General features: G+C 47.2%; 1 protein-coding gene across 3 annotated transcripts in view; it reads left to right on the forward strand.

The window, feature by feature from the left end:
• The window catches only part of RNF216 (ring finger protein 216), a 139,149-nt gene that overhangs the window by 101,092 nt on the left and 11,359 nt on the right, over window positions 1-26,698 (forward strand). For all 3 annotated transcript variants that reach the window (XM_027042297.2, XM_027042298.2, XM_015082722.3), the window contains exons 14-15: window positions 14,402-14,499; window positions 21,826-22,048. In XM_027042297.2, coding sequence (XP_026898098.1) covers window positions 14,402-14,499; window positions 21,826-22,048 — 321 coding nt within the window. The remainder of the gene's footprint in view (window positions 1-14,401; window positions 14,500-21,825; window positions 22,049-26,698) is intronic.

Below are 26,698 nucleotides of genomic sequence, written 5' to 3' on the forward strand. Positions count from 1 at the left end.
CCAGGATGCTAGTTCAGTCACAGATGTGACTGTCACGTAGATACCTAAGTTGGCCTTCCTGTGCCCACATGAACATCGTGAGAGGGAGCCCGAGGCAGGGGAGGGGTCCAGCTATCCCATGGCCCGTTGTCACTGCTGCAGGATGGTAGCTGTGACAGGGCCAGAAATACTTGAGCTGGCCAGTGCAGTCCCCTCCCTCTCCCTCAGAATGTGGGTCGTGCTGGCACATTCCTGATTTCCCCTTTCTCTAACCTCTGGTAACGCAGGCACATCTTCCCGCTCCTCAGATTAGTTGGAGCTGCTCATGAGACTGGAACGCTCTTTTTGGTCGCCCGTCCTGTGTGATCCGCCGTTTTGCTCCTTGAGCTCTTCTGCCGCTTGTCTGTCTTCCCCAGAGAATATGTGGCATTTCTCATGTTAATGCTGAGGGCAAAGCTGACCTCTCTGAGTGCTGGGCTGTGAGGGCCTTTATTTTTATTGCCTGCCTCCCCCAGCACCCCTGCCCAGTTAGCTAACGACATGAAAACATAGATGCGGTCCAAAGCATATTGTAGGAAATGGGTCTTTGGCTTTTCCTGAAATCGGGCGCCTCTCTTCCGGGGCTTGGTGACTTTGGAGTCCAAGCAGGGAAGAGCCGGCTTTGCTGGCAGCTCCTGCCGGGCCGCGATCCCCAGAAGCACCAGAAAGCCCAGAAGTAACACTTGCATTGAGCAAAGAGGAGATGTATTGGGCTTGTTTCCCCCGTGTCCTAGCAGTGTTTATCTTTGACAGTTTGAAATGATCTGTTATTAGATCCATCACTTCCTAATACATTACTTTGCTCTGAGCCCTGATGAAGGCTGCTGTTCTGCGATGTTCCTCTCTATAAAAGCGTTATCTGTGAGGTAAAGCGGAGATGGGGCCATTTTTAAGTTCCTGGCTGTGTTTCCTAGGAATTTCTATTATGAGAAGGAGCCTCTCTCAACCCTTAAACTGTTTTTAGAGAAGTTGTAATAATCATAAGTTAATGGCTTTCCATCTGTTTTGACTGTGATCTATAGTAAGAATATATTTGACCGTAAAACCAATATGTATGTAAATAACTTACATGTATGTAACCAGAACAGTGATTTTACAAAACTTGTACCTGACATTTGGTATGAACTCTAGTATCTTCTTTTCTGTTCTAGTTTGAAAAATAAACAAGGGGTGCCTGGGTGGCTCAGTTGGTGAAGCGTCCAACTCTTGATTTCAGCTCAGGTCATGATCTTACCATTCATGAGATCAAGCCGCCAGTCGGGCTCCGTGCCGACCACGTGGAGCCTGCTTAGGATTCTCTCTCTCCCTCTCTCTGCCCCTCCCCCGCTCATTCCCTCCCTCCTTCTCTCTTTCTCTCTCTCTCCTCCCCCCCCACTCCCTCTCAAAATAAATAAACTTTTTTTTTTTTTTTTTTTTAAGAAAAAGGGGCACCTGGGTGGCTCAGATCTCGTACTTGGTGAGTTCAAGCCTCACATTGGGCTCTGTGCTAACGCTGTCTCTCTCTCTCTCTCTCAAAAATAAATAAAGATTCAAAACATTTCTGAAAAAGAAAAAAAGGGCACCTGGGTGCTTCAGGAGGTTAAGCATCCAATTTTGGCCCAGGTCATGATTTCATGGTCTGTGAGTTCGAGCCCTGAATCAGGCTCTCTGCTGTCAGCACAGAACCCGCTTCAGATCCTCTGTCCATCCTCCCCCCGTCTCTCCCCTACTCACACACGTGCTCTCTCTCAAAAATAAAATAAACTTAAAAAAAGTGAACAAATAAGGGGCGCCTGGGTGGCTCAGTCGGTTGAGCGTCTGACTTCAGCCCAGGTCATGATCTCGCGGTCCATGAGTTCGAGCCCCGTGTCAGGCTCTGTGCTGACAGCTCAGAGCCTGGTGCCCATTTTGGATTCTGTGTCTCCCTCTCTCTCTGACCCTCCCCCATTCATGCTCTGTCTCTCTCTGTCTTAAAAATAAATAAACATAAAAAAAATTTTTTTTTAATAAATAAAAAAAAAAGTGAACAAATAAACACTGGTCATAATCTACTAAAATGGTTTCATAACCCAACAGTGGGTTGCAATTTATAGTATGAAAATCATAGCTATAAGTAACTTCGGTTGCACAAACTTGTATTGTTGCACTGTGCTATGAGCAAGCCCCTTTGGACTGGGCTTAGTCACAGCCCCTGCCCTGCTGCCCATCAGCCCTCTCTAAGGCAGGGCCCTGGGAGAGAGGTGGCTCAGAGCAGCAGAGCTCTCCATGAAAGGGGTGCTGGCAGATAGGGTTCTTTGGGACTTAACCTGCTCAGGTCCTTGTAGAGAGAATCCTCAACTCAACCTCTCTTTACTCTGGGTATAAGCCACAGTCTGTGTCATTACCTCCCAGGCCCCAGACACCCCACTCTTTCTGTTGTTCCCTCCACACTCCTTGCTGTTCCAGTGACCTGGAACGCTTTCTCCAGACATCACAAGGCTCACTTTCTCACCTTCTCACATCTTTGTTTAAATACGCCTTCTCAGAGAGGCCTTCCCCAACCACCTGCTTTATAATTGGGAACGATCTCTTCACCTCAGCACCCCCAGACTATTCTTCCTTCCTGTAATTTTCTCCTTAGCACCTAAAATCATGTCCTATATGTATTTTATGTGACATTGTCTCCAGTAGCTCCCATGAAGGTGGAGGGTCATATTTTTTCATTTTGTTCCCCAGCGCCCAGAGCAGTAGTCATAGTACCTAGCAGGAGCTCACCTATTTGTCTCCAAATTTCTACGTAAACGCCCACCTCCTGACATTGCCCTGGGTGTTGCTGATACCATCCCAGTGATTCTGTTAAATGGACATTCGAGAGAAGCAGTCCTCAGTATTTGAATAACTCTATAAGGGAATTGGTATTTTTGTTTATGGTTATTCTGGTAAAATTAAACTTACGTTTATTCTAGGCAGCATTTACATGTCACTTTATCTTAGAACTCTGGTGTCCGTAGTAGAATAAAATGCAGGCGCTGTGGTCATAATGTAGATGGTTTTCCCCGTGTGAATTTCTCAAGCATTCCCCTGTCCTCGGCAGCATGCATCTCTGCGAGTCTTGGTGCCTTTTTAACTTCTATCCCTAGGGGGCAGCATTAGTACAGAAACCAAATTTGAAGTCCCCCATTCCAATTTGTCACCTAATCCTAAATGAACCTAAAGGAGAGGAATGCTTGGCTTCTTTCCAATCTACGGGAGTGAGGTTTAGAGATTTTTTTTCCTTTTTTTTCCCCCTTTTTTAAGATTTTATTTTTTAAGTTTTCTCAACACCCACACCCCAAGATCAAGAGTTGCACACTCCACCGACTGAGCCAGCCAGGTACCCCTAGTGATTTCTTTTTTCAAAGTCTGCTTCTGTATCTAGAAATGGGAGGGTATGCATCCAGGGCACACATTTTTTTGAAAATTAATTTAGTGTCTGTATGTATAATCATCAAAAAGTAAGAACAGTGTGAAATCTTTCCCGAAGAAGTCTCTTCCTCAGTAATGTTGCCTAGAGCTGTCACCTGGCCATGCCCAGATTTGAATTTCTGCGTTTAGAAATCAAAAGGTTCTGGGCGCCTGTGTGGCTCAAGTTGTTGAAGCGTCTGACTCTTGATTTCAGTTCAGGTCATGATCTCACAGTGTGTGAGAATGAGCCCCGTGTCAGCATGGAGCCAGCCCGCTTGGGATTCTCTCTGCCCTTCCTCTGTTCATCTGTCTCTCTCTCCTCTCTCTCTCCCTCATCCTCCCTCTCTCTCCCTCTCTCAAAATAAATAAACTTTAAAAAATAAAGAAAGAAAAGAAAAGAACGTTCTTCTGCCTCAGGGATTGTTACTTTGAGGGGAAGAGAAATGGCTGCAAGGTGAGCTTGGCTCCATGTGTGGATGTGATGTAATCAGGTAATTACAGGACATCATTAAAAGAATTAATGCTCACATTTCTTTTGCCCTTTAAGAAAAATGGACCCAGGCAGACTAGACCGTCTTGTTCTGGTGGCTGGGGGCCAGAGGAACCTGCGGTCTGACCTCAGGTGGTAACCGACGAGAGCCCTGGGTGGGAGAGGGAGAGAGCGCGGCGGACTGATTTTTTGGTCCTTTCAACCAAAGAGGTTCTCAAAGGCGCAACGAGTTAGTAGGCACTACTGTTAGTGAAGCACCTCTTGTCCCGAAATGAAGAGCTATCTGTTTCTACATGTTGAGGCTGTAGGTTAAAGCCAACGAAGGACCTTGGAATTCAGAGATTCAGGACTTCTCAGGCACCATCCGCAGGCATTTGGCCATTAGCTCCTTGGGAATAACTGATCGTGACAGTTTTGTGCATTGGATTGGTAAAGGGAATTGGGGGAGCAAGGAAAGAAGCCTCTGTAAGCAAGACATAACCTGTATCCTTAAGGCACAAGCTGTGGTGACACAACCTGAAAGGTTTTTTTTATATATATGTAACATTGATTCTTGTTAAGTGAGCTCTGTACCCAGCATGGGCCTTGACCTCATGACTCGGAGTTCAAGAGTTGTGTACTCTACCAGCGGAGCAAGCCAGGCACCCTCTGAAAGTATATTGTATATAACTTGATTTTCTCATAAACTCATCATTGTATTTTGCATGATTATAAATATGAAGACCTGATGAGGAGGAGATAATGTTCTTTGGGGGAAGGGAATCCGTTTACTAAGAGATTTCAAATGCCTTTTTCACATACAAAATGCAGAAGTCCCAGGAGTAAGGGTGGGAGGTGTGTTTGTAACTCTGCATAAAGAGGAACGTGCTTTGTATTGACAGCCTTCGTCTGAGGTTTTTCGTGCGCTCACTCCCTCGCGTGGCTCAGACTTAGCGCATGGCCCTGGAAATCCAGAGACACCTGAGACAGCGCGGTAGGCTGTAAGCACCTTGTGATCCAGAAATCTGCTGGCTTACTCACCAGTACATCCCCGTGTGGCACGAAGTAGGCGTTCAAAGGGTGCTGTTTTTTGAACAGATTAATTGAATCCTCCGTTCCAAGTCCGTCCGTAGTGATCAGCAGAGCATAGTCTTTGCCTGCAAGGAGTGCTTGGCTCCTTGGAGATGTGATGTAGTCAGATAATTACGAGACACTTAAAAGAGCTGTGATAGAGTGGGAGCCAAGTGCTCGAGGAGTTCAGGGAAAGAGTGCCAACTCTCGCCCAGGTCATTTGGGTCGCCCAGAGCCCCTAGCGTTTGAGATGAGAACTGATGGGTAGGCGTTGCCAGAAGAAAAAGGACACGCGGGCAGTGCATTGCGAGGTCAAGGGTGTCAGGTGTGTGTCCTGACAGGAGGCCAACTGTGCTGGCCCTGGGTGCTGGCTCAGGATCAGCCACGAAGCCCTCGGGGGCTGCTTCTCTGAGCTCCTTTCCTGCTGTCCCAGGTCATTCCACTCCCTTGCTTCCACTCTGCTAGATCCCCTTCGGGTTCAGACTGGATCGCCACCTCAGCACCAGGCTGGAGTCCTTCACCCCAGTGTAAAATGGCAGCCTCCCCGCCCCGGCTCGTGCCCTGTGTGTTCTTCACGGTCTTCTTGCAGAGTGGATGTTTATCTACTTGTCGGTCGGAGCGGAGACCATAAGGAGCAGCGACCTCATTTGTCCACTGATCCCTTTGCTGAGAATAGAGCCTGGTCGAGGCGGCAGCCTCGCTGTCTCAGGAGGTGTTTACTGAAGGGGGCAGGGGACGGAAGGGGGAGTGTCATCGTTCCTTTCAGTACAGAACTTGTCTCCCTCACCAGTGTCACTGGGAACAAAACTTCCCCCAGAGCAGACACGGCGGTATGATGGTCTCAGGCGCTGTCATTAGCAAGTCTTCGTACATCATCGTCATGGCCACCTTCAGGGAAGTGAGGGGCAAGTACTTACAAATAAAGGCCCAGGGCATTAGGGGAGGGGCGCCTGGGTGGCCGAATCGGTTAAGCGTCCCACTTCGGCTCGGGTCATGATCTTGCAGCTCATGGGTTCGAGCCCCACATCGGGCTCTGTGCTGACAGCTCAGAGCTGGGAGCCTGCTTCAGATTCTGTCTCCTTCTCCGCCCCTCCCCCACTCGTGCTCGGTCTCTCTCTCTCAAAAATAAATCAACATTAAAAATTTTTTTCTTTTAAATAAAGGCCCAGGGACTGGGTGACGGAAGGACCAAGCAGCGATGCGTGGTTCTGCTGTGGAATGCTCACACGAAACCTGTCTGCATGTCTAACGGCAGTCTAACAGCCCGCTTCCTTCTGTGTCCCCGCAGCCGTGCAGCTGGCCAGAGGTCGCAGGAAAAGCTACTTCCTCGCATGTGTCCCGTCTGAGTTCGCTGTGACTAGCAGGTTCCTGTCATTATCGTTAAGAAATGGTGTCCTCGGGTTCAGTCCTAGCGCATCCTGCCCCTGCTGGGTCATTCCCAGCCTCCGGGAGGCACGGGGAAGCAGCTGCAGCTGGTTATCCGCCCTGTCGCACCGCCTGCCCCCGGTGCCCCTCGGGGCCTGGCCGCCCTTTCATCTGCTCTCACACAAGATACCCATTGTAACCTCAGGGCTTGTCTCATACCCTTGTGCCCTCGGGTTTTCCACTAAACAATGACCTGTTCTTGCTGGCAGGCCCCGTGCTGGCAGACAGTGAGAACGGCGTGGAAAGAGCAAGTGGACTTGGAATCAAGCAGACTGAGTCCGTGGCTCCAAAACCTTAAACAAGTGAATTTGCCTTCCTCAGCCTGCCTTTTCTTGCCTACTCTATGGAAAAGAATGGCGACCTGACGGTCCATACTTCCCTTATTGCCATGAAGACTGAGTGACATGGGTCTGAAGCACCCTGTACTGGTTTGGAGTTTGAGCCGGTGACGCGGGGCAGCGGGAGGGGTGTGTGAGCTCAGGACGCATGTTAAAGATGCCCCCTTCCTGGGCACGTGGCTGGCTCAGTCAGTAGAGCACGTGACTCTTGATGTCCAGGTTTTGGGTTTGAGCCCCACGTTGGGTGTAAAGAATACTTTTTTTTCTTTTCTTTTTTTTTTTTTTTTTTTTGAGAGAAAGAGATAGGAGGGGAGGAGAGAGAGGGAGAGAGAGAATCCCAAGGAGGCTCCATGCTGTCAGTGCGGACCCCGACATGGCACTCGAACTCACAAACCATGAGATCGTGACCTGAGTCGAAATCCAGAGGCAGACACTCAACCAGTTGAGCCACCCAGGTGCCCTGAGAATACTTGCAAAACATGAAGTCTTTAAAAAAAAAAAAAAAAAAAAAAGACGCTCCCTTTTTTTTCCCCCCTTCCATACAGACATTTCAATGGGAAGCTTATCTAAAGACACAAAGCTGAAAATCCACTTCTTAAAGTCTCTTCTTGAAGAGATGTTGGAAAAGCGATTCTCTTATTCCTAACAAGGAAAGATAGGCCTGGTGCCATTTCCCCAGTCACAGGCCAGCCTCACCCCTGCCAGGTCGGCTCATTGTTGGCAGCCTGTTTCAGGAAGTAGGTCATAGCCTTATTTGTAGAGGGCTGTGAAGGAAGTCTGGCCAAGAATCAAATCCACACTCTAGGGCTTGTCCCCCTAGAAGTTATGTACTTGGCCCTAATTTTAGTGAGGAGGCTGCTGCAAGGTCCTACAGCCTCGTCCCCACCCCCAGGAGCCATTCCCTGCCTGTGCAGCCAGCATGAGCTTTTGAAAAGGTAAGTCAAGGGACCCCTGGGTGGCTCAGTCAGTTGAGCTTCCAACTCTCAATTTAGGCTCCGGTCATGATCTCGAGGTCCATGAGTTCAAACCCCATGTCTGGCTCTGCGCTGTCATTGTGGAGTCTGCTTGGGATTCTCTCTCCCCCTCTCTGTTTCTCAAAATAAATAAATCAACTTAAGAAAATGTAAGTCAAATCATTGCATTTCCCACCCATGCCCCAGCTTTCCAGACTCTTCCTTCTCGACTCCATGCCTGCAGCAGGAAGCAGGATTCACTGGCCACTCGGCCCTGCCCTTTGAGCTCCAGCCGTACCAGCTTCCACTGTGCTCCTCCAGTGAGACAGGTCCTCTCCTGCGTCAGGCCTTCACCTACCCCCTTCCCTCTGCCTGGAACACCCTTCCCCCATACCTGGCTAAATCTGCACACCCTTCAGGGCTGTGCTTCAGTGTCACATCCTCAAAAAGGCTTTCCTGATCTCCAGGCTAATGTAAGTGCTATTTCACGCTCACAGCACCCAGTGCTATTCTTCTGAAATGTTCCCATTGCTGTCGTAGTTGCCCCAGATCCCTGTTTGCCCCAGATTTCTCTCCTTCACTAGAACGTATGCTTCAAGAAGGTAATGGGGTGCCCAACTGGAGCCTGTGAGTCTTGATCTCAGGGTCCTGAGGTCAAGCCCCACAATGAGTGTAGAGATTACTTAAAAAAAAAAAAAAAAAAAAAAAAAAGAACTAAAGAAAAGGTAGAGTCTGACTTGCCTATTGCTGTCCCCAGCATCTCAGCATATGATAAGTGAGAACAGTTCAGCCAGTATTGAGTGAAGGGGTGCCTGGGTAGCTCAGTCAGTTATGCGTCCTCTTGATCTCAGCTCAGGTCTTGATCTCAGGGTCGTGAGTTCAAGCCCCACGTTGGGCTCCATGGTGGGCATGAAGCCTGCTTTTAAAAAAATGGGACGCCTGGGTGGCTCAGTCGGTTAAGCGTTCGACTTCAGCTCAGGTCATGATCTCATGGTTTGTGAATTTGAGCCCCACATCAGGCTCTGAGTGCAAAGCCTGCTGGGGATTCTCTCTCTCCCTCCCTCTCTCTCTGCCCCTACCCCATGCTCACTGGCGCTCTCTCTCTGTGTCTCAAAATAAATTTAAATATTTTAATAAAGTCTCTTAAAAATTACTTTTAAAAAGTGAATAAATAAGCTAGTTTAAAATTAAACTTACATTGGGGCACCTGGGTGGCTCAGTCAGTTAAGCATCTGACCTCAGCTCCGGTCACTATCTTGTGGTCCGTAAGTTCCAGCCCCACATCAGACTCTGTGCTGCCAGTTCAGACCCTGGAGCCTGCTTCGGATTCTGTGTCTCCCCCTCTCCCTGTCCCTCTCCCACTCCTTCTCTGTCTCACAGAAATCAATAAATGTTAAAATAAACACTTAAATACAATTTTTTTTCTAATTAAACTTACGTTCTCACCTCTGCCTCCCACCCTCACTCACATCTGCTGCTCCTGCATCACCTGGTCCAACCAGGTTCATGCTTCCACCGGCCCAGGGTTGTCACAGGTTGTCACAGAACCCCAGAATCCACTGCAGGTTTCTCTCGCCCTCATCTTTCCCGTGGACTCTTCCAGTTGTTGCTCAGCCATCCTCCCGCCTCTGGTCTAGCTTCTGCCATTCATGAAAGCTTTCTGAAACACAAGCCCCCGGACAGATTGCTGCTGCCCTTTCTCGATCCCTTCCATGACCTTCCAGTATATAGAGCAGGAGATGTACAACACTGTGATTGCTCACTGCCCCAGAAGGATGGTGTAGAGCAGAAACCCCCCTGGTGTATGTATGTTTACAAAGTGTGTGTGAGTGCTACTGTTGTGACATATATTGAAAAGCATGCTTAAATACAGAAAATTTAAGACGGTGGGTTGAAAGCCTACTCAAATAATTTTATAGAATGATGTGAATCCTTTTGTGTGCATTAAAATATTAACATATTAAGTGTGTTTCATAGTTGAAGCATTTGGGGATCTGGTTCTGCACTTTAGATACTTGGCGTTGATGGCTGCTGTAGCTGCGAAGGGCACTTCACAGACAGGTGTCAATCCCAATAGGAGGAGTACTGTATTGGTTGCCTGGGTGTTCTCCTAACTCGTGATACTTGTTTTATTCAGTCCTGTGAAGATGCCCACTCCTCAAAGAACCCTTGTCTGACCTAGTTCCTCCCCCCTTTGCCATCTCGTGTGTGCACAAGCGCCCTATTACGCTTAACTCCACTCTGCTCCGCTTGGCTTGCTGCATATCTGACTTCCTCGAGAGACCGTGTGCATCCTTACCCTGGAAAAAATAGAAGTTCTCGGATTTCCTCAGTTAAAGGAAGGAAAGGCCCCAATTCTGCTGAGCTTTGAGTTTGCCAGCCATTATTGATTCTCAAGGGTTCCAACATCAGTCTCATTGTCTGTTTTCCGGTCTTAAAATCGGGCTCTTGCCTGGACTTGGTCCATGTGTCATTTGGACCTGGAGGTGGGGAAAACTGGTAACCTTGACGGCTGAGAGACATTGTGGCCTGAACGCAGTGGCCCTTTGGCTGCTGGAGTTGTTTGCTAAGCATTTGTGAATAGTCAGGTACCCGGGCCTCGTCTTCTGCTTTAAGGGGTTTGGGAGTGGGGCGCCTGGGTGGGTCAGTTGGTTGAGCGTCCGACTTCAACTCAGGTCATGATCTCACAGTTTGTGGGTTCAAGCCCCGCATCGGGCTCTGTGCTGACAGCTCGGAGCCTGGACCCTGCTTTGGATTCTGTGTCTCCCTCTCTCCCTGCTCCTCTCTCTCTCTCTCTCTCTCTCTCTCTCTCTCTCTCTCTCTCTTTCTCTCTCAAAAATAAACAAACATTTAAAAAAGAAAAGGGTGGTGGGTGTGGTTTGGGAATTTCCAGACCCAGCATTTTTGGGAGTGCCTGAGATAGCAAAGCAGCTTGAGATGCAAGGATTCTGTTTGAATTGGCCACAGCCTAATGCTCCGTATCTGGGTCAGCAACTTCTCCACTCTGGAGGGTACATCTAGAAGTTTCACTGGACAACCATTTAAAAATAAGTGAGCAGTTTCTGCTGTATTCCACTTTCTGGACCAGGCTGGAAGGCCCACAAGTGAGATGCAAGGTACACGGAGAGCTGGGCAACTTCCGAAGAGGCCTGGAGGGCAGCGAGTGACAAAGGCAGGGTCTAGTGACTTGGACTCTTGGTCTTATCTTCTCTCGGGTTCTTTGCCAGCATCAGGAAGCCTTGCTGTGCGTAGACGAGGTGACGACCAGGGACAGTGTTGGCTGCTCTTTGAGGAAGCTGTTTGTGTTGACAAACTCTCAGCTCCCTGACAGGGTCATCTGAAACCAAGCTTAATCTTCTGCCTTGCCCATAAAACATTACTGAAGCAGCAGAAAGTGGTTGAAGGGAGGCTCTGGAGTGTTTTCTTTGTATAGCAGAGTTGAGGCCTCAGTGAGTAGTCAGAACAGGTTGATGCGTCTTGAGGACGAAAGGGCAACAGAAAACTTAACCAGAAATCTCTCCGAGGCCGTGAAGAACACAGATGGAATAGCAGTCCTTACTGACTGCATCGGTGTGTGGGTGCCCTCCTCGTTCAGAAGGAAGGAGCCGCCTTCTTTGTTATATTGGGATGATGATGAAGTCACCTTTTCCTCCTGATATGAAAATGCACACAGGTGATGGAGAGCATGGTCTCCGGTTAGATTTGATAGCCAGGATACGCTTGTCCTTCGAGTTTTGAAGTTAACATGGCAGAATACTCTGCTTTCCACAATGGTCCTTGGGACGTTCTCATTAACCTCACTTTGAAGAACATAATTATCCTTGTGTTAGAAGCGATCGAGAATATTTCTCCTGCCTAATATTGTTTAAGCATTTGTCGAGTCTGAGAACGAAGCCGAGCCGCGCTTGAGAGGAGAGAATTACTATTCGGTGAAATACATGTTGTGTTTAGAAGAGAAGATACATTTTAAAGAAACAACACAGCTCCAAATGTTAAATCTACCCAAACTGCTTTTCTCTCGCCTTGTTTTAATTGTGGGTTTCAACGTCTCGCTAGTCTCTTCCAAAGACATTTCGGTTTTATCCTCTGGGAACCCTGGGCCCTTCAGTGAGAAGCACCGTGGCACGAAATCCGCCTCTGGAGCTGCAGGAGAAACGCTGTGATTTTAGAAGTGAGTGGTGGTGGTGTCCTATCATGTGTACGACCGTTCACGACGGACGCCATTGGGCCAGGCCGTCTTGCTCTCACGGACAGTGTCTCACCTAGAAAATGGGTTCTTCCTTACAAAGAAGGTCCCATGAATTAATAACTGCATCACCGAGAATGCTGAAAAGCGCTGTCTAAAGGCCGCACATTGTTGTCAAGCTGTTGTTCCTGGTGGGTGGCTAGGTTAGTGTTGCTTTGAAGGTTAGGATCCAGATACCAGCTCATCTATTCTCCAGCTGTTGTTTATCCTTCAGTTTCCCAGAATAGTCAGGCACAAGGTCTTTTAAAAATGGGTTTGGGGCTGCTTTGCATTTTGGTGTTTAGCAATTAAGTCATTACTGATTTAGCCTTTGTTCACTGGCGGGGAATGTAGGTAGGGGAACAGAGAACACTGCATCCCTTAGAAGCAGTGGCGTGTAATACTGAATTTCTGATCAGCTCCTCTCTACCTCCACCCACCCCCTTCCACTGATTGGAGCCCGTTTACAACATCTACCAAAGGGGCCATCCACGTTCTCAGCTCCCCGAGCAGCCCACTTCATTTCACTCTCTGTCTCTTTTTAAATGCTACTCATTTTTTTATTAGACAGTACATTTATATGGTATAAGATTCAAAAGGTGAAAAGAGCCTGCAGTAAGAAGTCTTCACCCCTGCCTTCCAGCCACTTGGGAGAATCGGTGCTACCAATTTCTTAGGTAACTCTTCAGGTTGACTTGATGTGTCGCTATATTCTCCCCCCACCACCTTTGTTATGTACCGTGTCTGTACTGTACATACTGTTCTCTGCCTTGTTGAGTCACTTGAGCAGTATGTGTTGGAGAAAATTCAGTAGTAAGTGGGGAGTACAGCAGTGGGAGATGTTTCTAGAATTGACATCAAGATAGAATCTAAGGGCACCTGAGTGGTTCATTCGGTTAAGCGTCTGACTTTGGCTCAGGTCATGATCTCGCTGTTTGTGGGTTCAAGCCCCGCGTCGGGCTCTGTGCTGACAGCTCAGAGCCTGCAGCCTGCTTCCGATTCTGTGTCTCCCTCTCTCTCTGCCCTTCCCCTGCTCACACTCTGTCTCTGTCTCAAAAATAAATAAACATTAAAAAAATTTTTAAAGATAAAATCTAGTGTGTCTCCTGGCGACCTCTAGCCCAGCCACTCCCAAATGCTGAACATTTACACCCAGCTCACCGCCTGACATTGCCAGTGGGGTCCCACAAAAGGCCAAGCCAGACCTTTTCCACTGTTGCCAAGCTCCATCTCTGTCTTGGGTTGTACAAACCGGAAACTAAGACCTCATCCTTGACACCTTCCTGAATTTCTCTCCAGTCAGTCAACATTCCTTCCCATCCTCACCTACCTTCTTGTTCTGGGCCTTCTCGGGCTCTGTCTTGGGTCTTTCGGCACGTCCACTCTTTCCTCTCTCCAGTGTGTGTTCCACAACACAGAGATCTTTTAAACCACAAACCTGACCACGTTGCTTCCATGCTTGATACCTTTTGATGCCTTCCTGGTACTCTTAGGACAGAGGTCAAGCTGATGGTCGCGTGTATGCAGACCGGTCCCTGCAGGCTTCTCCCAGCCCGTTTTTCCTCTCTGCGGTCCAACCACAGGAACCAGACTTGCCCAGCCTCACCTGCCAGAGTATTCTCTTTCTATTCTCTGTCTAGAATGGTGTTCTTTGCTACCCTTGACTCGTCTGTCAGAAGTCAGGCTCCATTTCCTCAAGCCTTCACCACCACCGCCCCCGCCCCGCCCCCAAACTGGATGGGGTCCTCAGTTAAAGGTGGGGACAGTACCATCTTCTCCTATTGTACATGTTAAGGCTGTAATTTCCACTTGATGGAAATGTAATTGGATTAATGTTTCTTTAAATTCTTGTTATAGATGTGAGATCGTTTCTGACACAGATGAGTATTTTGTAAACTATAAAGCCTCCTAGAGTAAAAAGTAGTAATTTTTAAAAATTCACCTTTATCAATGAGGCTAAGCTGTGGAGGTTGATATTTGTATTTGTGAGTGAGGGATGACTGAGGGAGTATCTCCCTTAATTAAGGATCCCTAGTGATCCTAATCCAGACCTTTCATCAGTTCAGCAGAAGTATTCCTTTGCCAGAGCAGCACTGGAACCCTGGGCGTAGGGATTACGGAAACCTCTGAGACCCAAACAGGCCCTGCGCTGAGGCAGCTGCCGGGATTTTATTTGTAAAAACCCGATTTCACGTAAGTCTGTCTGCTGTGGTTTTTGTTTGTTGTTGTTTTTCAGGTGGCTCCTGACATTGTAGAAGGCCTTACACAATTTGGGTGATGGGGGGACACTTTTTTTGTTTTTTTAATCTAAGGAAAAGAAATTTTCGCCGTGCTTTCTCCTAATGGTTCTTACCTTTTCTGTTGAGAAATGTCTTTAGAAATCATCCTCAGAAAGAACTCAAGCTACGTGAAGCTCGTTTCGCATTTCCTGTTGTAGAACAGAAACTTGTGTGGTGTGTCCTCACCAGGAGCTGTCTTTGTGTCTCTCCTTTATCCCCAGGAAACCTGTAGGAAGTGTCAGGGACTCTGGAAGGAGCACAACGGCCTCACCTGTGAAGAGCTGGCAGAGAAAGATGACATCAAGTACCGAACGTCTATGTGAGTGACCTCGTTCCGGGGGGCTTACGACGGGCCCTCCGCCCCCCCATCAGCCTGCCCTTTGTCAGGGGACAGTGAGGATCGTGTGAAGAGTAGGCTCTCAGGCCACCCCAGTATAGAGTGATCTCAGGAAGTGACCTCACCTCCCTCTGGTTCCTCACCTCTTGAGCCTCATGGAGCTGGTCCTGGAGTCAGATGTGGTACAGTAAATGCCCAGCACGTGCGAATTCAGTAATGTTAGTTCCTCTTCTCCGTATAATCTGAGTAAATAAGTAGTAACACATTTTAGCTGGATTAGATTGCACTAATGTTGCTTATATCCATGTTTCCTATAGGATACTGGTAGCCTGAGACACTAAGCAGAATGACAGCCTCCAGATTGCAATATAATGCAGTCAGTTAATAATCAGCACTGGGACTCTTTAGCACTCCCTATGTGGCTGAGCACTTTACAGATATTAACTCATTAAAAACATTGAGTTAACTAATACAGAAGTCCATTTCTCTCTCATATAATAGTCCAGTCTTGCCACACAGATCTATCCCATGAGGTCATTCAGAGACCAGGTTCCTTTATCACATTGCTTCACCATTCCCTAAGGTGGTATTCTCATCTGCATGGTTGTGGCGGGGTTGCAGCCACATTTGCACTCCAGTCCACAGCAAAGGAGAAAGAGACAAGCTGCCAGGCAGGCAGCTTTTAAGTTATAAGATGCACGCATGTGTGTGTGTGTGTGTGTGACTTCTGCTCCTGCCCTATTGGTCTAGACTGAGTCACATGGCCACCACCTAGCTTCACAGCAGACACCATATATAATGTCTAGCTGGGTGATTTTATGTCCAACTTAAATTTGAAGGGTGAAGAGTGGGTTTTGTTATCAAGAAAATGAAGTAGGAAATGACTGTTTGGGGCAGTTAACAGTCTCCGAGTTTCTACCACAGGTAGGTGGTATTATCCTCATTTTACTGAATGATACAACTAAGGCACAGAACCCAAGTAACTTGCACATGGTCACTCAGATAGTAAGTGGTGCATAGCAGGGTTTTAAATCTAAACAAATGGTTTTCCAACTGTGTTCTTTACCACAAATTTGGTGGACAGAATGATGACCCCCCAGAGATGGCCCTGCCCTAATCTCTGGAACCTGTGGCATGGCGAAAGGGATTTTCCAGATGTGATTAAGGTTATGGACCTTGAGGTGGGGAGATGATCGTGGATTATCCAGGTGAGCCCAGTCTAATCCCAGGGCTCCTTGAAAGCAGAAAGCTTTTCTGTGGTCAGATAGAGGTGTAGTGACAGACTTGGAGAGATGTGAAAAGACTCCACCTCCTGCCTCCGACTTTGGAGATGGAGGAAGGTGGCCTTGAACCAAGGAACGTGGCCGTTTCTAGAAGCAGGGAGCAACCTTCAGTGTGCAGGCAGTAAGAAAACAGGAGCTCCGCCCTGCCGCCCCAAAGAAGGAATCCGTTGACAGCCCACGTGAACAGCAAACAGATTCTGTCCTGGAGTAGGTGACCTAGCCCAGTGACACCTTGGTGTTCTTCTGAGGAGACCCGTGCTGGACTTCTGCCCTACAGAACTACAAAATAATGCAGTTGTGTTACAGTGAGCTAATAACGTGTCATGCCTTGTCACAGCAGCAGTAGAAAACTGACACGGATTTGGGGGCCGGAAGTAGAGTGTGGCTATAACAAATACATAGAAGTGTGCGAGTGGGTTTGGCATCCGTCAATGGATACAGGCTGGAGGCATCTTGCAAAGCACGATAGAAAAAAAGCCTAGACTGCCTTCAAGTAGTAGAAATACGGGCTTCAGAAACCTCACCCTTGAGGGCTCGGAAGCAAGTGAGGAGCTGTGGACAAAACCAGAATTGTCCTGGAGAATACTTGAAACTTCAGTGAACAGACCTCTCGTGTCCCTTTGGCCGTAAAGGCCTGCTGGTGAGGACTCAGAAGTCAGGGCGGAACGTGTGCTTGTGTCAGTGGCAAGAGGCTCAGCCAGCTTCCCTGCGGTCGTGCCGAAAGCAGAGGGTGAAGACCATGCGTCTGGACATGGAGCTGAGAGGACCCACAGGGCGAGCCCTGGAGAGAGGAAAGTGCAAGCAGAAGGAGAGATTGGGGGTCAGAAACAGGATTTGATTGTTTCTGAAATTCCCATCCCGTCCAGGTGACAAAAGACCCCAAAATCAAGATGTTCATCGTCAGAAAACGCATGCTCCTGGAGAGAAAACCGAGGAAGTGTGCCAAACGTCGGAGTCTTCAGTCACGTAAAGGCTCGAGGGAGGGACTCTTCAGATCCCTTCAGTCAGACCCAGGAGCTTCCAAGAAACTCAGGCATCACCTTCCCTCAGCCATCTCAGCAGAAGTGTGTCCCAAAATCATGTCTTGTCTTCACCTGAACTTGATTTAGACGGTGAGATTTGGGACTTAGAGCTGATGCTATGGTGGATGAGACCTTTGGGGTCTTGGTTTGAGGTGGTTGTAAGGGTGTAGGATGGCTATGAATCTGGAGGCCGGAGGGTAGACTGTAGTGGGCAGAAGCGTGGCCCTTATCCCCAGATGTGATTATGTCTATGGCAATGAAAGAAAACTAACATGATACCACAAATGCCACTCCAACTAGAAAAGTCTAGCGTTGATTCCTCAAATCCTGTCTGCCAGCGTTTATAATTCAGAGCGGCCACCAGCTGACCAGTGGCATGGCCTTAAAGTGATGAACATGTCAAAAATTACTCTTTCTTGAAAGTAATCATCTTGTCAGGCTATATACTTAGTCTAGTAGTTGTGCTATTGCCAAGAACATTCTAAATTTCTCCTTTGGAGTTGTCTTTCAGCCAGTTTATCAGCCATCTCCCCCCAAAATTTGTTCTGATTACTGTGGACAAGTTACGTCTGGTTTGGATGGGGAGAAGCCGAAGTTTTCTGTTGTTGCCATCTGGGCTTTTACCCCTAAGAAGGATGTCTTCTTGATGAAGTCAGTACAGATTTATTGAGTGCTCGCTGGATAGCAGTAGTTAAGAACCTTGAACAAATTTCTTAATCATTCTGTGCCTCGGTTTCTTCATTTGTATGGTACAGAGCGTACTTGTGTGTGCCTCTCATGGAGATGAAAGTGCTCAAGTGCCTAGCGTGATTCTGGCCCCGTAAATCTTCTGTAAGTGCTCACTGTGCCTGTGTGTGTGTGCGCACGCAAATGTGTAAGCAGAAGGCCCTAGTTCACAAACATGACACAAATCACTTACACAGATAACTTCTTGCATTGGGACTTTCTCAAGTCATGTGTTCCACCTGCAGTTGGTGACGGAGCACTGCCCAGCTCCGTAAACCGACTGTCAGTGCCCCGGGCCCGGGCCCTGGGACTGCTCCAGGACTTGGTCACAGGCCAGGAAGTGTTTCTTAGCAAGAGAATAGCTGGTTACTTTTCAAAGCAGAACCTCCACCCCGACGTCCTGTCAGTTCCTGCCTCCGGCTCCATTCGAGGTCTTGGTCTGACCTAGATTGCATCCAGTAACAACTGGAAAGCCTCTCTTGGTCTGGGCCCTACTTAAACCTGGCAGCCTTTTTTATCAGCATAAATAGATCAGAGTGGCACATCCAAGTATGATCATACGTTAATTCCAAACGTGATCATATGTTAATTCCAAAATCCAGAAAGACCTCCCAGATGTCCGACTTCTTTCTTCATGGTAGGGGATACAAGATAAGGTACCATGTGCTTGACTTTGGAGGGAACAGCATAATACACACACACGACCTCCAGACTGCCAGCATGTCGTAGAGATTACAGATCTCTGTAGTTTGAAGGGATTGATCTCCCGCCTCCTAGCACTCATCTACCATATTAATGTATCCTAGAGTAGCTGCTACTTCCTGGTCACCCAGGTTCTATCTGCTTGTCTTTTGAATAGAAGACCACTGTATTGTCCTGTTGGACCACAGATGATCGAGGTCCTTGCCAACTGCTTCTGGTATTCTCTGTGTATCAGACAGAGAAAGCGTTTTTCAGATCAGTAGCTACATACCGGTTGCCAGAGGCTATGTGTATTTGCTCTGGTAAGAAATGACATCTGGAACAGCAGCTACATTTACAGGCAGCACCTGATGAGTCACAGTAATGCACATTCTCCATACAAGTACCTACAATACAGTAATGTTCTCAAAGCCCCACTATCTGTACAGGCCAAACCGAAACAATAGGAGATGTGTTGAGAATCAGTACCGCTGTACCTTTGAAGTCTTCGATGATGGCACCAATCTCAAAGATGCCCGGAGGAATCTGGTGGTACTTTCTGTAGAGAGGGGGTCCTCCGAGGGCTTCCACTGCCTTTCCCCACTTCATAGCCCTTACTCCACAGACCAGAGGTTCCAGGGAATCGTGCCAGTTGCCTAGTGTCAAAAATAAGCAACGGCAGGGTACACACCGGGAATTATAAGCAGTTTACTGTTGCTGAATCATAAAATACAGCATAATAAGTGGTACGAGATGGGACGGGTATCCCAACTTGTACGTGAATGTTCCTGGCAGCACTATCCACAGTAGCCAAAGGTGAAAACAGCCCAGATGTCCTTCAACTGATGAACAGTAAACGGAGTTCAGTACGCCATAGAATGGGATTCTTACTCAGCCGTAAGAACAGGATGAAAATCCATGCCGCAACCTCGGAAGCCTCCTCAGTGAGAGGAGCCAGGCACAGAAGGCCACCCTCGCATCGTTCCATGTGTCTGAGCAGTCCTTAGACATGTGGATATTTGCCTGTGTGAAGAATAGACCAGTCAGTTGGAGACAGAGACAGATGAGGGGGTGCAGGGAAAGGAGAGCGCGGGGAGTGACCTGCTTCGTACGTACGGAGTTTTTTGGGGGGATGATGAAAATGGCCTGGAACTAGATAGCAGTGATGGTTGCACATCATTGGGATATACTAAATGCCTCTGGATTTTAAAATAGCTAAAATGGAAATTTTATGTGCGTTTTGTCACAATAAAAGAAATCCATACACACATTCACAAAGGAAAACCATCTAACATTTTGAATGGTATGTGCCACCAAAAATGACAACAGCTCCCAAATTCCCAACATACTTCAACAGTGGCGCAAATAACCAATCATGGAGCTGTAGGGTCTAGATCAGTTACGTAGAGGGGGGTCTAGATCATTTTTGTAGAGGCAGCAGTGAGCCTTCCTGTTTGAGCACAAGGTCAGCAGACACGGCTGCAGCTCCGGCTGCTCTTCCTGTCCTGCCCAGAAACACATCCTGTGGGGATGTTTGTTTCCTGCCTCGTTTAGAATCCAGTTCCCAAATCGCTCTAATCCCAAAAGAATCAACTGATATCTCCTCATCCCAATTTGCACTTTTGTGTTACTGAACAAGTCACCACAAGCCATAAAAGCAGTCTCTGTTTGGTGTAGAAAAAGTTAATAGGGACTGGCCCTACCTCTTACTATTCTTATGATTGCAAAAACGAAGGCCCCGAACGGACCTTCCTGCCGTGTGGAACAGCTGTTTGAACATTAGAGCCATGTTGAGCGGTGCGTACTCTGTGTGCTCCTCCATTTGTCTGGGAGTGCCTTTTCTCCCCTACCATATCCACCGTTACTTTGGTGACTGATAGCATGGTGGAACAGAGCAAGCAAATAAATGTGCACCTTCTTCCCAAGCTTTCGGGAAAGGGCTGCGTAACCTTGGTTCTTTCATCCACTCCTCTCCCACACTATAGCCATAGCAGCTACCCAGGGAAGAAGCCAGCCAGCCCCAGGCCACCAGAGCATGACAGCTCAAAGCCACACAGCAGCCTTGGAGGCGATCTTACACAAAAAGTTTGCGCATAGAGAATTGCACTTGTGTTTTGGTCACAGGTTTTTATATTGGAAACATTTGCATCAGAACCTTGTAAGTCTTAACATGGAGCATTGAGAAATGTCTTCACAGTTGCCGAGTAACTGAATTCATGAACATGTGTGCTGTATTATCAAGTTGACAATAACAAATTCACTTTATTTAAACTTTGTCTCCTTGACGATGTTTCCTATTCAGCGACACTTAGAAATCATTTATTCTTCTGTGACTTGAGCTGGGTTTAAATTCTTTTCAAGCTGGAGCTTTCCTGCATTTGGGGCCTTTCAAAATTAGACCTAAATGAATAGCAGCCAATTTCCTAATTCATTTTTCTATTCTTAAGCGCATGATCTGGCTTCTAAGGAGCAAACTATGACAGTCTTCTGGATATCAGTAATTAAAAACACCTGCCTGCCCCCAGACTCACCTGGCTTCCCTTACTTAGCAGATACACTGGGAGCCCTGGGAGGAAGATGGCTATTTTCTCAGTGTTAGGAGAGAGGCTACAGATCAGAACTCCTGCCCAGACTGTTGAGTCTTTTCAGGGAAACAGTTCCCTGGTCACCATTCTGGGTTCCCGCTTGGAAGAAAGAGGAGGGCTCAGAGCAGTGGGGCAAGTCCAGCTTTGGGGCTCTCCACTCTTGGAGTCCTTCCTGCCTTCCCTAGTCTCCGTAGGTGTGCCTTTTAATACCTTTGAAGAACTCAACTCAGTAGAGGAGGACAGACACATCAACAGTCGCAGGCCAAGGTGGCAAGTGTCATTTTAGAGTTAGGAACGCTGCACTGCGGAAGAAACTAGTCCAGCAGTGCCAGCTCTTGGCAGAGAGCCAAGATGTGTCGTTTCGGCTCTAGTCCCCTGCCTCTCCAGATCAGGTAGAGTGCTTCTGGAAAGAAGTAGCTTCCGTTGGCCAGGATCGACTCCTATGCATGCAGATCCCCTCGCTACAAGGGAGTCTGGGGATGTGGGATTTTGACGTGGAGATGGGCCCCGTCAACAGGAAGAGGTTATGAACTGGTTGCTGGATTGTCCCCACCTGTGTCTCCCCACCCCACACTAAGTATTCAAAACCGAAGGTGTCTCTGCAACTCAGGTTTAGGCCCACTGGCTCTTCGTGAACCAGCTTTGTTTATAGAAAACACATATTTAGGAAGACCTGGCGTTTTCTCTGCTTTAGGCCTGTAACAAGCAGAATAAGCAGTTTCCAAATGCTGTGCCAGGGTACTTGATATTCATACCTAATAATCCTCAAAACGTGATGGATGCAGCTGGGCTTTCCTAATTTAAAAATGAAGCGGTTGTGGGATTTACCCAGGGTCACATAACGAATAAACCGAACGAAGTTATCAACTCCAAAGCAGAGGTTCTTTGCACTCTCCGGGTGTCCCTAGAAGGGCTAGGCGGTCCCCTGTGGGAAAACGGACTTAGTGGCCACGGCGCTTTTCTCTTCCTGTCATCTTCCCTGCTGTCTCCTCTCATGTGTTCTCTTCTCAGTGAGGAAAAAATGACGGCAGCCCGCATCAGGAAATGCCACAAGTGTGGGACCGGCCTCATCAAATCCGAAGGCTGCAACCGCATGTCTTGCCGCTGTGGCGCCCAAATGTGCTACCTCTGTCGAGTGTCCATCAGCGGCTATGACCATTTCTGCCAGCATCCTCGCTCACCGGGAGCTCCTTGCCAGGAGTGTTCAAGATGCTCTCTCTGGACCGACCCCACCGTAAGTGAATGCATGGCTGCCTGTTGCTTTGTAGGGGGCAATCGTGGTAAGATGACATACTGAAAAGGGATTTTATATACACATAACTCATTGGGACTTCTGGAAAGATATGAAATTACATAGACCAATGACCACGGGGAAAAAATGAGAAAGTAATTAAAAAGCAACTCCTCAAGAAAGCAGCATGCCCAGTTTATAGGCAGAGTCTTACAATCCTTCAGGGAATAAAATGTTTCTGTGCCATCTAAAACAAATCCCAGAGCATAGAAAAGTAAAGATAGTTTTACGTATTTGTGTATAAAGCATAATGCTGATACCAAAACCTGACAGAGATAACCCTAAAAAAAGAAAATTACATCCGTCTAACTCATTAATACAGGTTTTAAACTCTGTAAATAAAGGGGCGCCTGGGTGGCTCCGTCAGTTGAGCATCCAACTCTTGATCTTGGCTCAGGTCATGATCCCCGGGTCATGGGATCGAGCCCCGCATCAGGCTCCATGCTGAGTATGGAGCCAGCTTGAGATTCTCTCCCCTCCCCCCTCCCTTGCTCATGCTTGCTCGCTCTGTCTTTAGATAAAAATAAATTCTCGGGGCGCCTGGGTGGCTCAGTCGGTCGAGCGTCTGACTTCGACTCAGGTCATGATCTCATGGTCGTGAGTTCCAGCCCCGCGTCGGGCTCTGTGCTGATGGCTCAGAGCTGGAGCCTGTTTCAGATTTTGTGTCTCCCTCTCTCTCTGCCCCTCCCCTGTTCATGCTCTGTCTCAAAAATAAATAAACGTTAAAAAAATTAAAAAAAAAAATAATAAATTCTCTAAGTAAAATATCAGCAAATAGAAACTATAACCAAGTGAGATTGTTCCAGAAATCCAAAAGATGGTTTAATACTGAGAGCTTTATTAATACACTTCACCATATGATATCTTTAGATGGTAAAAGACGTGTAATAAAATCAAATATCTATCTTAAGGCTTAAAGAGTAGTATAGAAGGTTGATTTTTTAAAATCCTATATTTCAGAATAGTCCTTCAGCATGTTTTTAGTAGTGAAATACATAGAAGCATTACCAAAGGTCAAATATAAGACCATCACCACTATTTTGTTTTGGAACTGCTCGTCAGTTCAGTTAGCTAAGAGAGCAGAAGTTAGAGAACATAATTGCTGGTGTTTACTGGACATCCACTGTGTTTCAGGCACAGTTCTAAGCACTTTTAAATGTAGTGAAGAAAGTTAAATCTACCGTTTTAAGCCTGAGAAAAGACAAAATAATCAACTGGAAAGCTATTAGAGGCCATAGCCATACAAAGATGGCTAGATACAAAATAAATACACAGAATGTCATTCACTGTCATTCATATTATATAGCAATACAAGTCATAAAATATCCTAGAGATTAAGAGATTAGGTTCAACAAGAAATACGAAGAAAACTATAAAACTGTATTGAAAGACATGAAGAGACTTGAACATATGGAAAAATATGCTTTCTTCTCAAGTAAGTTTTCACATAAACTGTATCACTTCTTAAAGTGAGTTCTAAGTTTGAAACTCTGAATCAGTGATAAGCTGATCTGGGCCAAGAGTTGTTCTCCCACAAAGATTGAGCAGAACAGTGAAAACCCTGCAAGCGTGGAGCAAACAAAAGGCCTGAGGAAGGTGCACCAGAGCCCCAGGGGCGCCAGCCCGCTCCTCTGCACTCCCTGGGGCCAATGAGGACGGCCTGAGAGTGGAGACGCACCTCCCCCTCTAAGGGAAGACAGCACTTCTATCCGGAATCTAGACGTTTGCTGTGATTCCCATTTAAACTCAGTAGGATGGTTTTTTTCCCTTGAAAAATTGCTTCTAATGAGACTAATTTTTACTAAGCTGCGCTAATCATGTAGACTCAAGACTAGACCAGAGGACAAAACAGAGACCGGAAACACGTTAAATGAGAATTTAATGTGATAAAAATATTGGTTTTTATGTTTTGGTTTTTTTAAGTTCTTATTTAAAGTAATCTCTGGGGTGCCTGGGTGAATCATCCTGCTTCGGCTCAGGTCATGATCTCGTGGTTCATAGGTTCAAGCCCTGCATCAGACTCTGTGCTGACAGCTCAGAGCCTGGATGGTGCTTCAGATTCTGTGTCTCCTTTTCTTTCTGCCTCTCCCCAACTCGTGTTCGTTCTCTCTCTCTCTCTCTCCCTCCCTCCCTCCCCCCCCTCCCTCCCCTTCCTCTTTCTTCCTGTCTCTCTCAAAAATAAACAAACATTAAGAAATAAATAAAGTAATTTCTACCCCCAACGTAGGGCTTGAACTCACAACCCCAAGATCAAGAGTATCATGCTGTACCAAGTGAGCCAGCCAGACAACCCTGAAAATATCCTTTCAGATCACTTGGAGAAATGATAGATGCACCCGTTCTTTTTCTCTTAACTACTCCGTGTTGCCAGGACTAGTCTGAACAGAAAAGCCCCGTCGTCATGGAGTTTACAGTCTGAGATGAGTCCTTCGTGTAGTTGGTGTTACGCAGGACTGATGAGTCATGCCACAGAGAAGGCTAGCGCAGGAGAGGGAGGCTAGGCCGCCTTTAGGTGGAGTGACCTGTGCAGGCTCCCCCGGAGGCAGCATTTGCAGAGAGGCCTGCCTGAGGAGGAGGAAATCAAATGAATTCAGCCTATTTGGGGACCAGAAAGAAGGCTGTGTATCTTGCAGGTGGTGGCTGAGAGGAGGAAAGTGAGGGAGGCAGGCACAGCCAGGCCGTGTGTCTCACCAGCTACAGTGGGAGCTGCTGCAGGGCTTACATGGGAGGGTGACTTGGCCTAATGTAAGTGTTCAAGATCACACTGGCTACCATGTGGCAAGAGAAACCTTCAGCAGCTCTTTTGGGGCACTGGGCTATTTGGAAATACTTCAAGAAAACAAGAGAAAATGACTTCTATCATCCCCTAAGTGCGAAGATCCTTCTTAGTGGTATATCGAGGCCAGACTAAAATTACTTAAATCCTCTTTGGCAAAAGACATCATAAACAAAGATAAAGTTAAATGAAAAACTGGGGGAAATCGTTGTAACACACATATGATACAAATGAATAGTAAAATGTAATGACACGGGCACCTGGGTGGCTCAGTCGGTTAAGCGTCTGACTTCAGCTCAGGTCATGATCTCACCGTCCGTGAATTCAGGCCCCGAGTCGGGCTCTGTGCTGACAGTTCAAAGCCTGGAACTTGCTTTGGATTCTGCGTCTTCCTCTCTCTCTGCCCCTCCCCCACTCACCCTCTGTCTCTCTGTCTCTGAAAAATGAATAAACCTTAAAAAAATATATGTGTAATGAGTAATACGACTCAATAAGAAATCAATAAACATCCCTCTGTTAATAAGGATCAATTTGGCTCTGACTCACGGAAGTCCAAAAACAGCAGTGGATTAGACAAGATAGAATTTTATTTTTTCATCACATGTTAAGTACAGCAGTGAACAGCCCGAGAGTGGGATGCTGGTATTAGGAGAGTACACAGCTATAAAAAGTGATGCTGGGGCGCCTGGCTGGCTCAGTCAGTAGAGCATGTGACTCTTGATCTCAGTTCGAGCCCCACATTGGGGGTAGAGGTTACTTAAAAAAAAATTTTTTTAAGCGATGCTATATGTATACATTTTTTTTTAACTTAAATATCCAGGTAATATATACTGCATTAATAAGATGCTATATAGCTATATTTTAAAACATGGTGGAAGAAAAACATGGAAAGATCTACACATAGGACACCCAACAGCATGTAGCTGGGATCATGGACCCAGGTTACCGCAGGGGCAATAGTAACATAAATGATTGGTGAATGTCAAGTGGGGCCAGGTCTGGGGCCGTAGGGTGTGGTGGGGACTGTGGCAAACAGGAGAGGGTATAAGCGTCCATCTAAGGCTGCCTCTCAGCCCCCACAGATTGTTGCCAAGTGAGATTTTACTCCTAGTTACTTAGCCATGGCTTCACATTCTCCAGAGAAGGTAGAAATCTGTACTTTAATATGATCTCTCCTGATTGTTAAAGATTAGCCCTTAATCCAAGTATCTTTAAAACACAGTTTAAACTAGCACTTTATAAGCCAAAGGAAACGCCTTGTCAGCCAGCAGACTTGACCCCTGCTGCAGAACATCTCCAATGTGCCTGACAAGAGGAGGTGTCGGTAACAGGCCGGCCCCTGTGTGACAGCCACAACAGAGCATTCTCCTGGCCTACCCATAATCCTCGGAGCGACCAGTTTTGAAAAGCAAGGAGTCGTATATGGAAACCAGGTGTGTGCGTGTCAGGAACAACCTCACTGGGCAGAAAATTGGGCTGAGGGGCCCAGAAATCGCTCTCACTCCACAGCTCTGTGACTGAGACTGTTAGCAAGCCTTCCTCCCCGCCACCCGCTCCCACCCCCCCGTCACCAAAGGAAGGGCAGACTTTGTAAATAGATCATCCTTCTGGTGTTGGCTTGATGGAGTGGAGGGAGGTGTGGCCCTCAGTGACACGGGCTCACTAAGGTGATCCGCGGGGCCTCTGGGGACGAACCTTCCCGGGACCTGGCATTTCTGCCGACCTGCTTCCTCAGTGCCATGCAGCTTAGCAAACTGGGGGAACTATGTGAGGAAATAGGATTTTTTCTTTTAAGTTTATTTTAAGAGAAAGGGAGA

Source organism: Acinonyx jubatus, chromosome E3, assembly GCF_027475565.1.
Source record: "Acinonyx jubatus isolate Ajub_Pintada_27869175 chromosome E3, VMU_Ajub_asm_v1.0, whole genome shotgun sequence".
Taxonomy (NCBI): Eukaryota; Metazoa; Chordata; class Mammalia; order Carnivora; family Felidae; genus Acinonyx; species Acinonyx jubatus.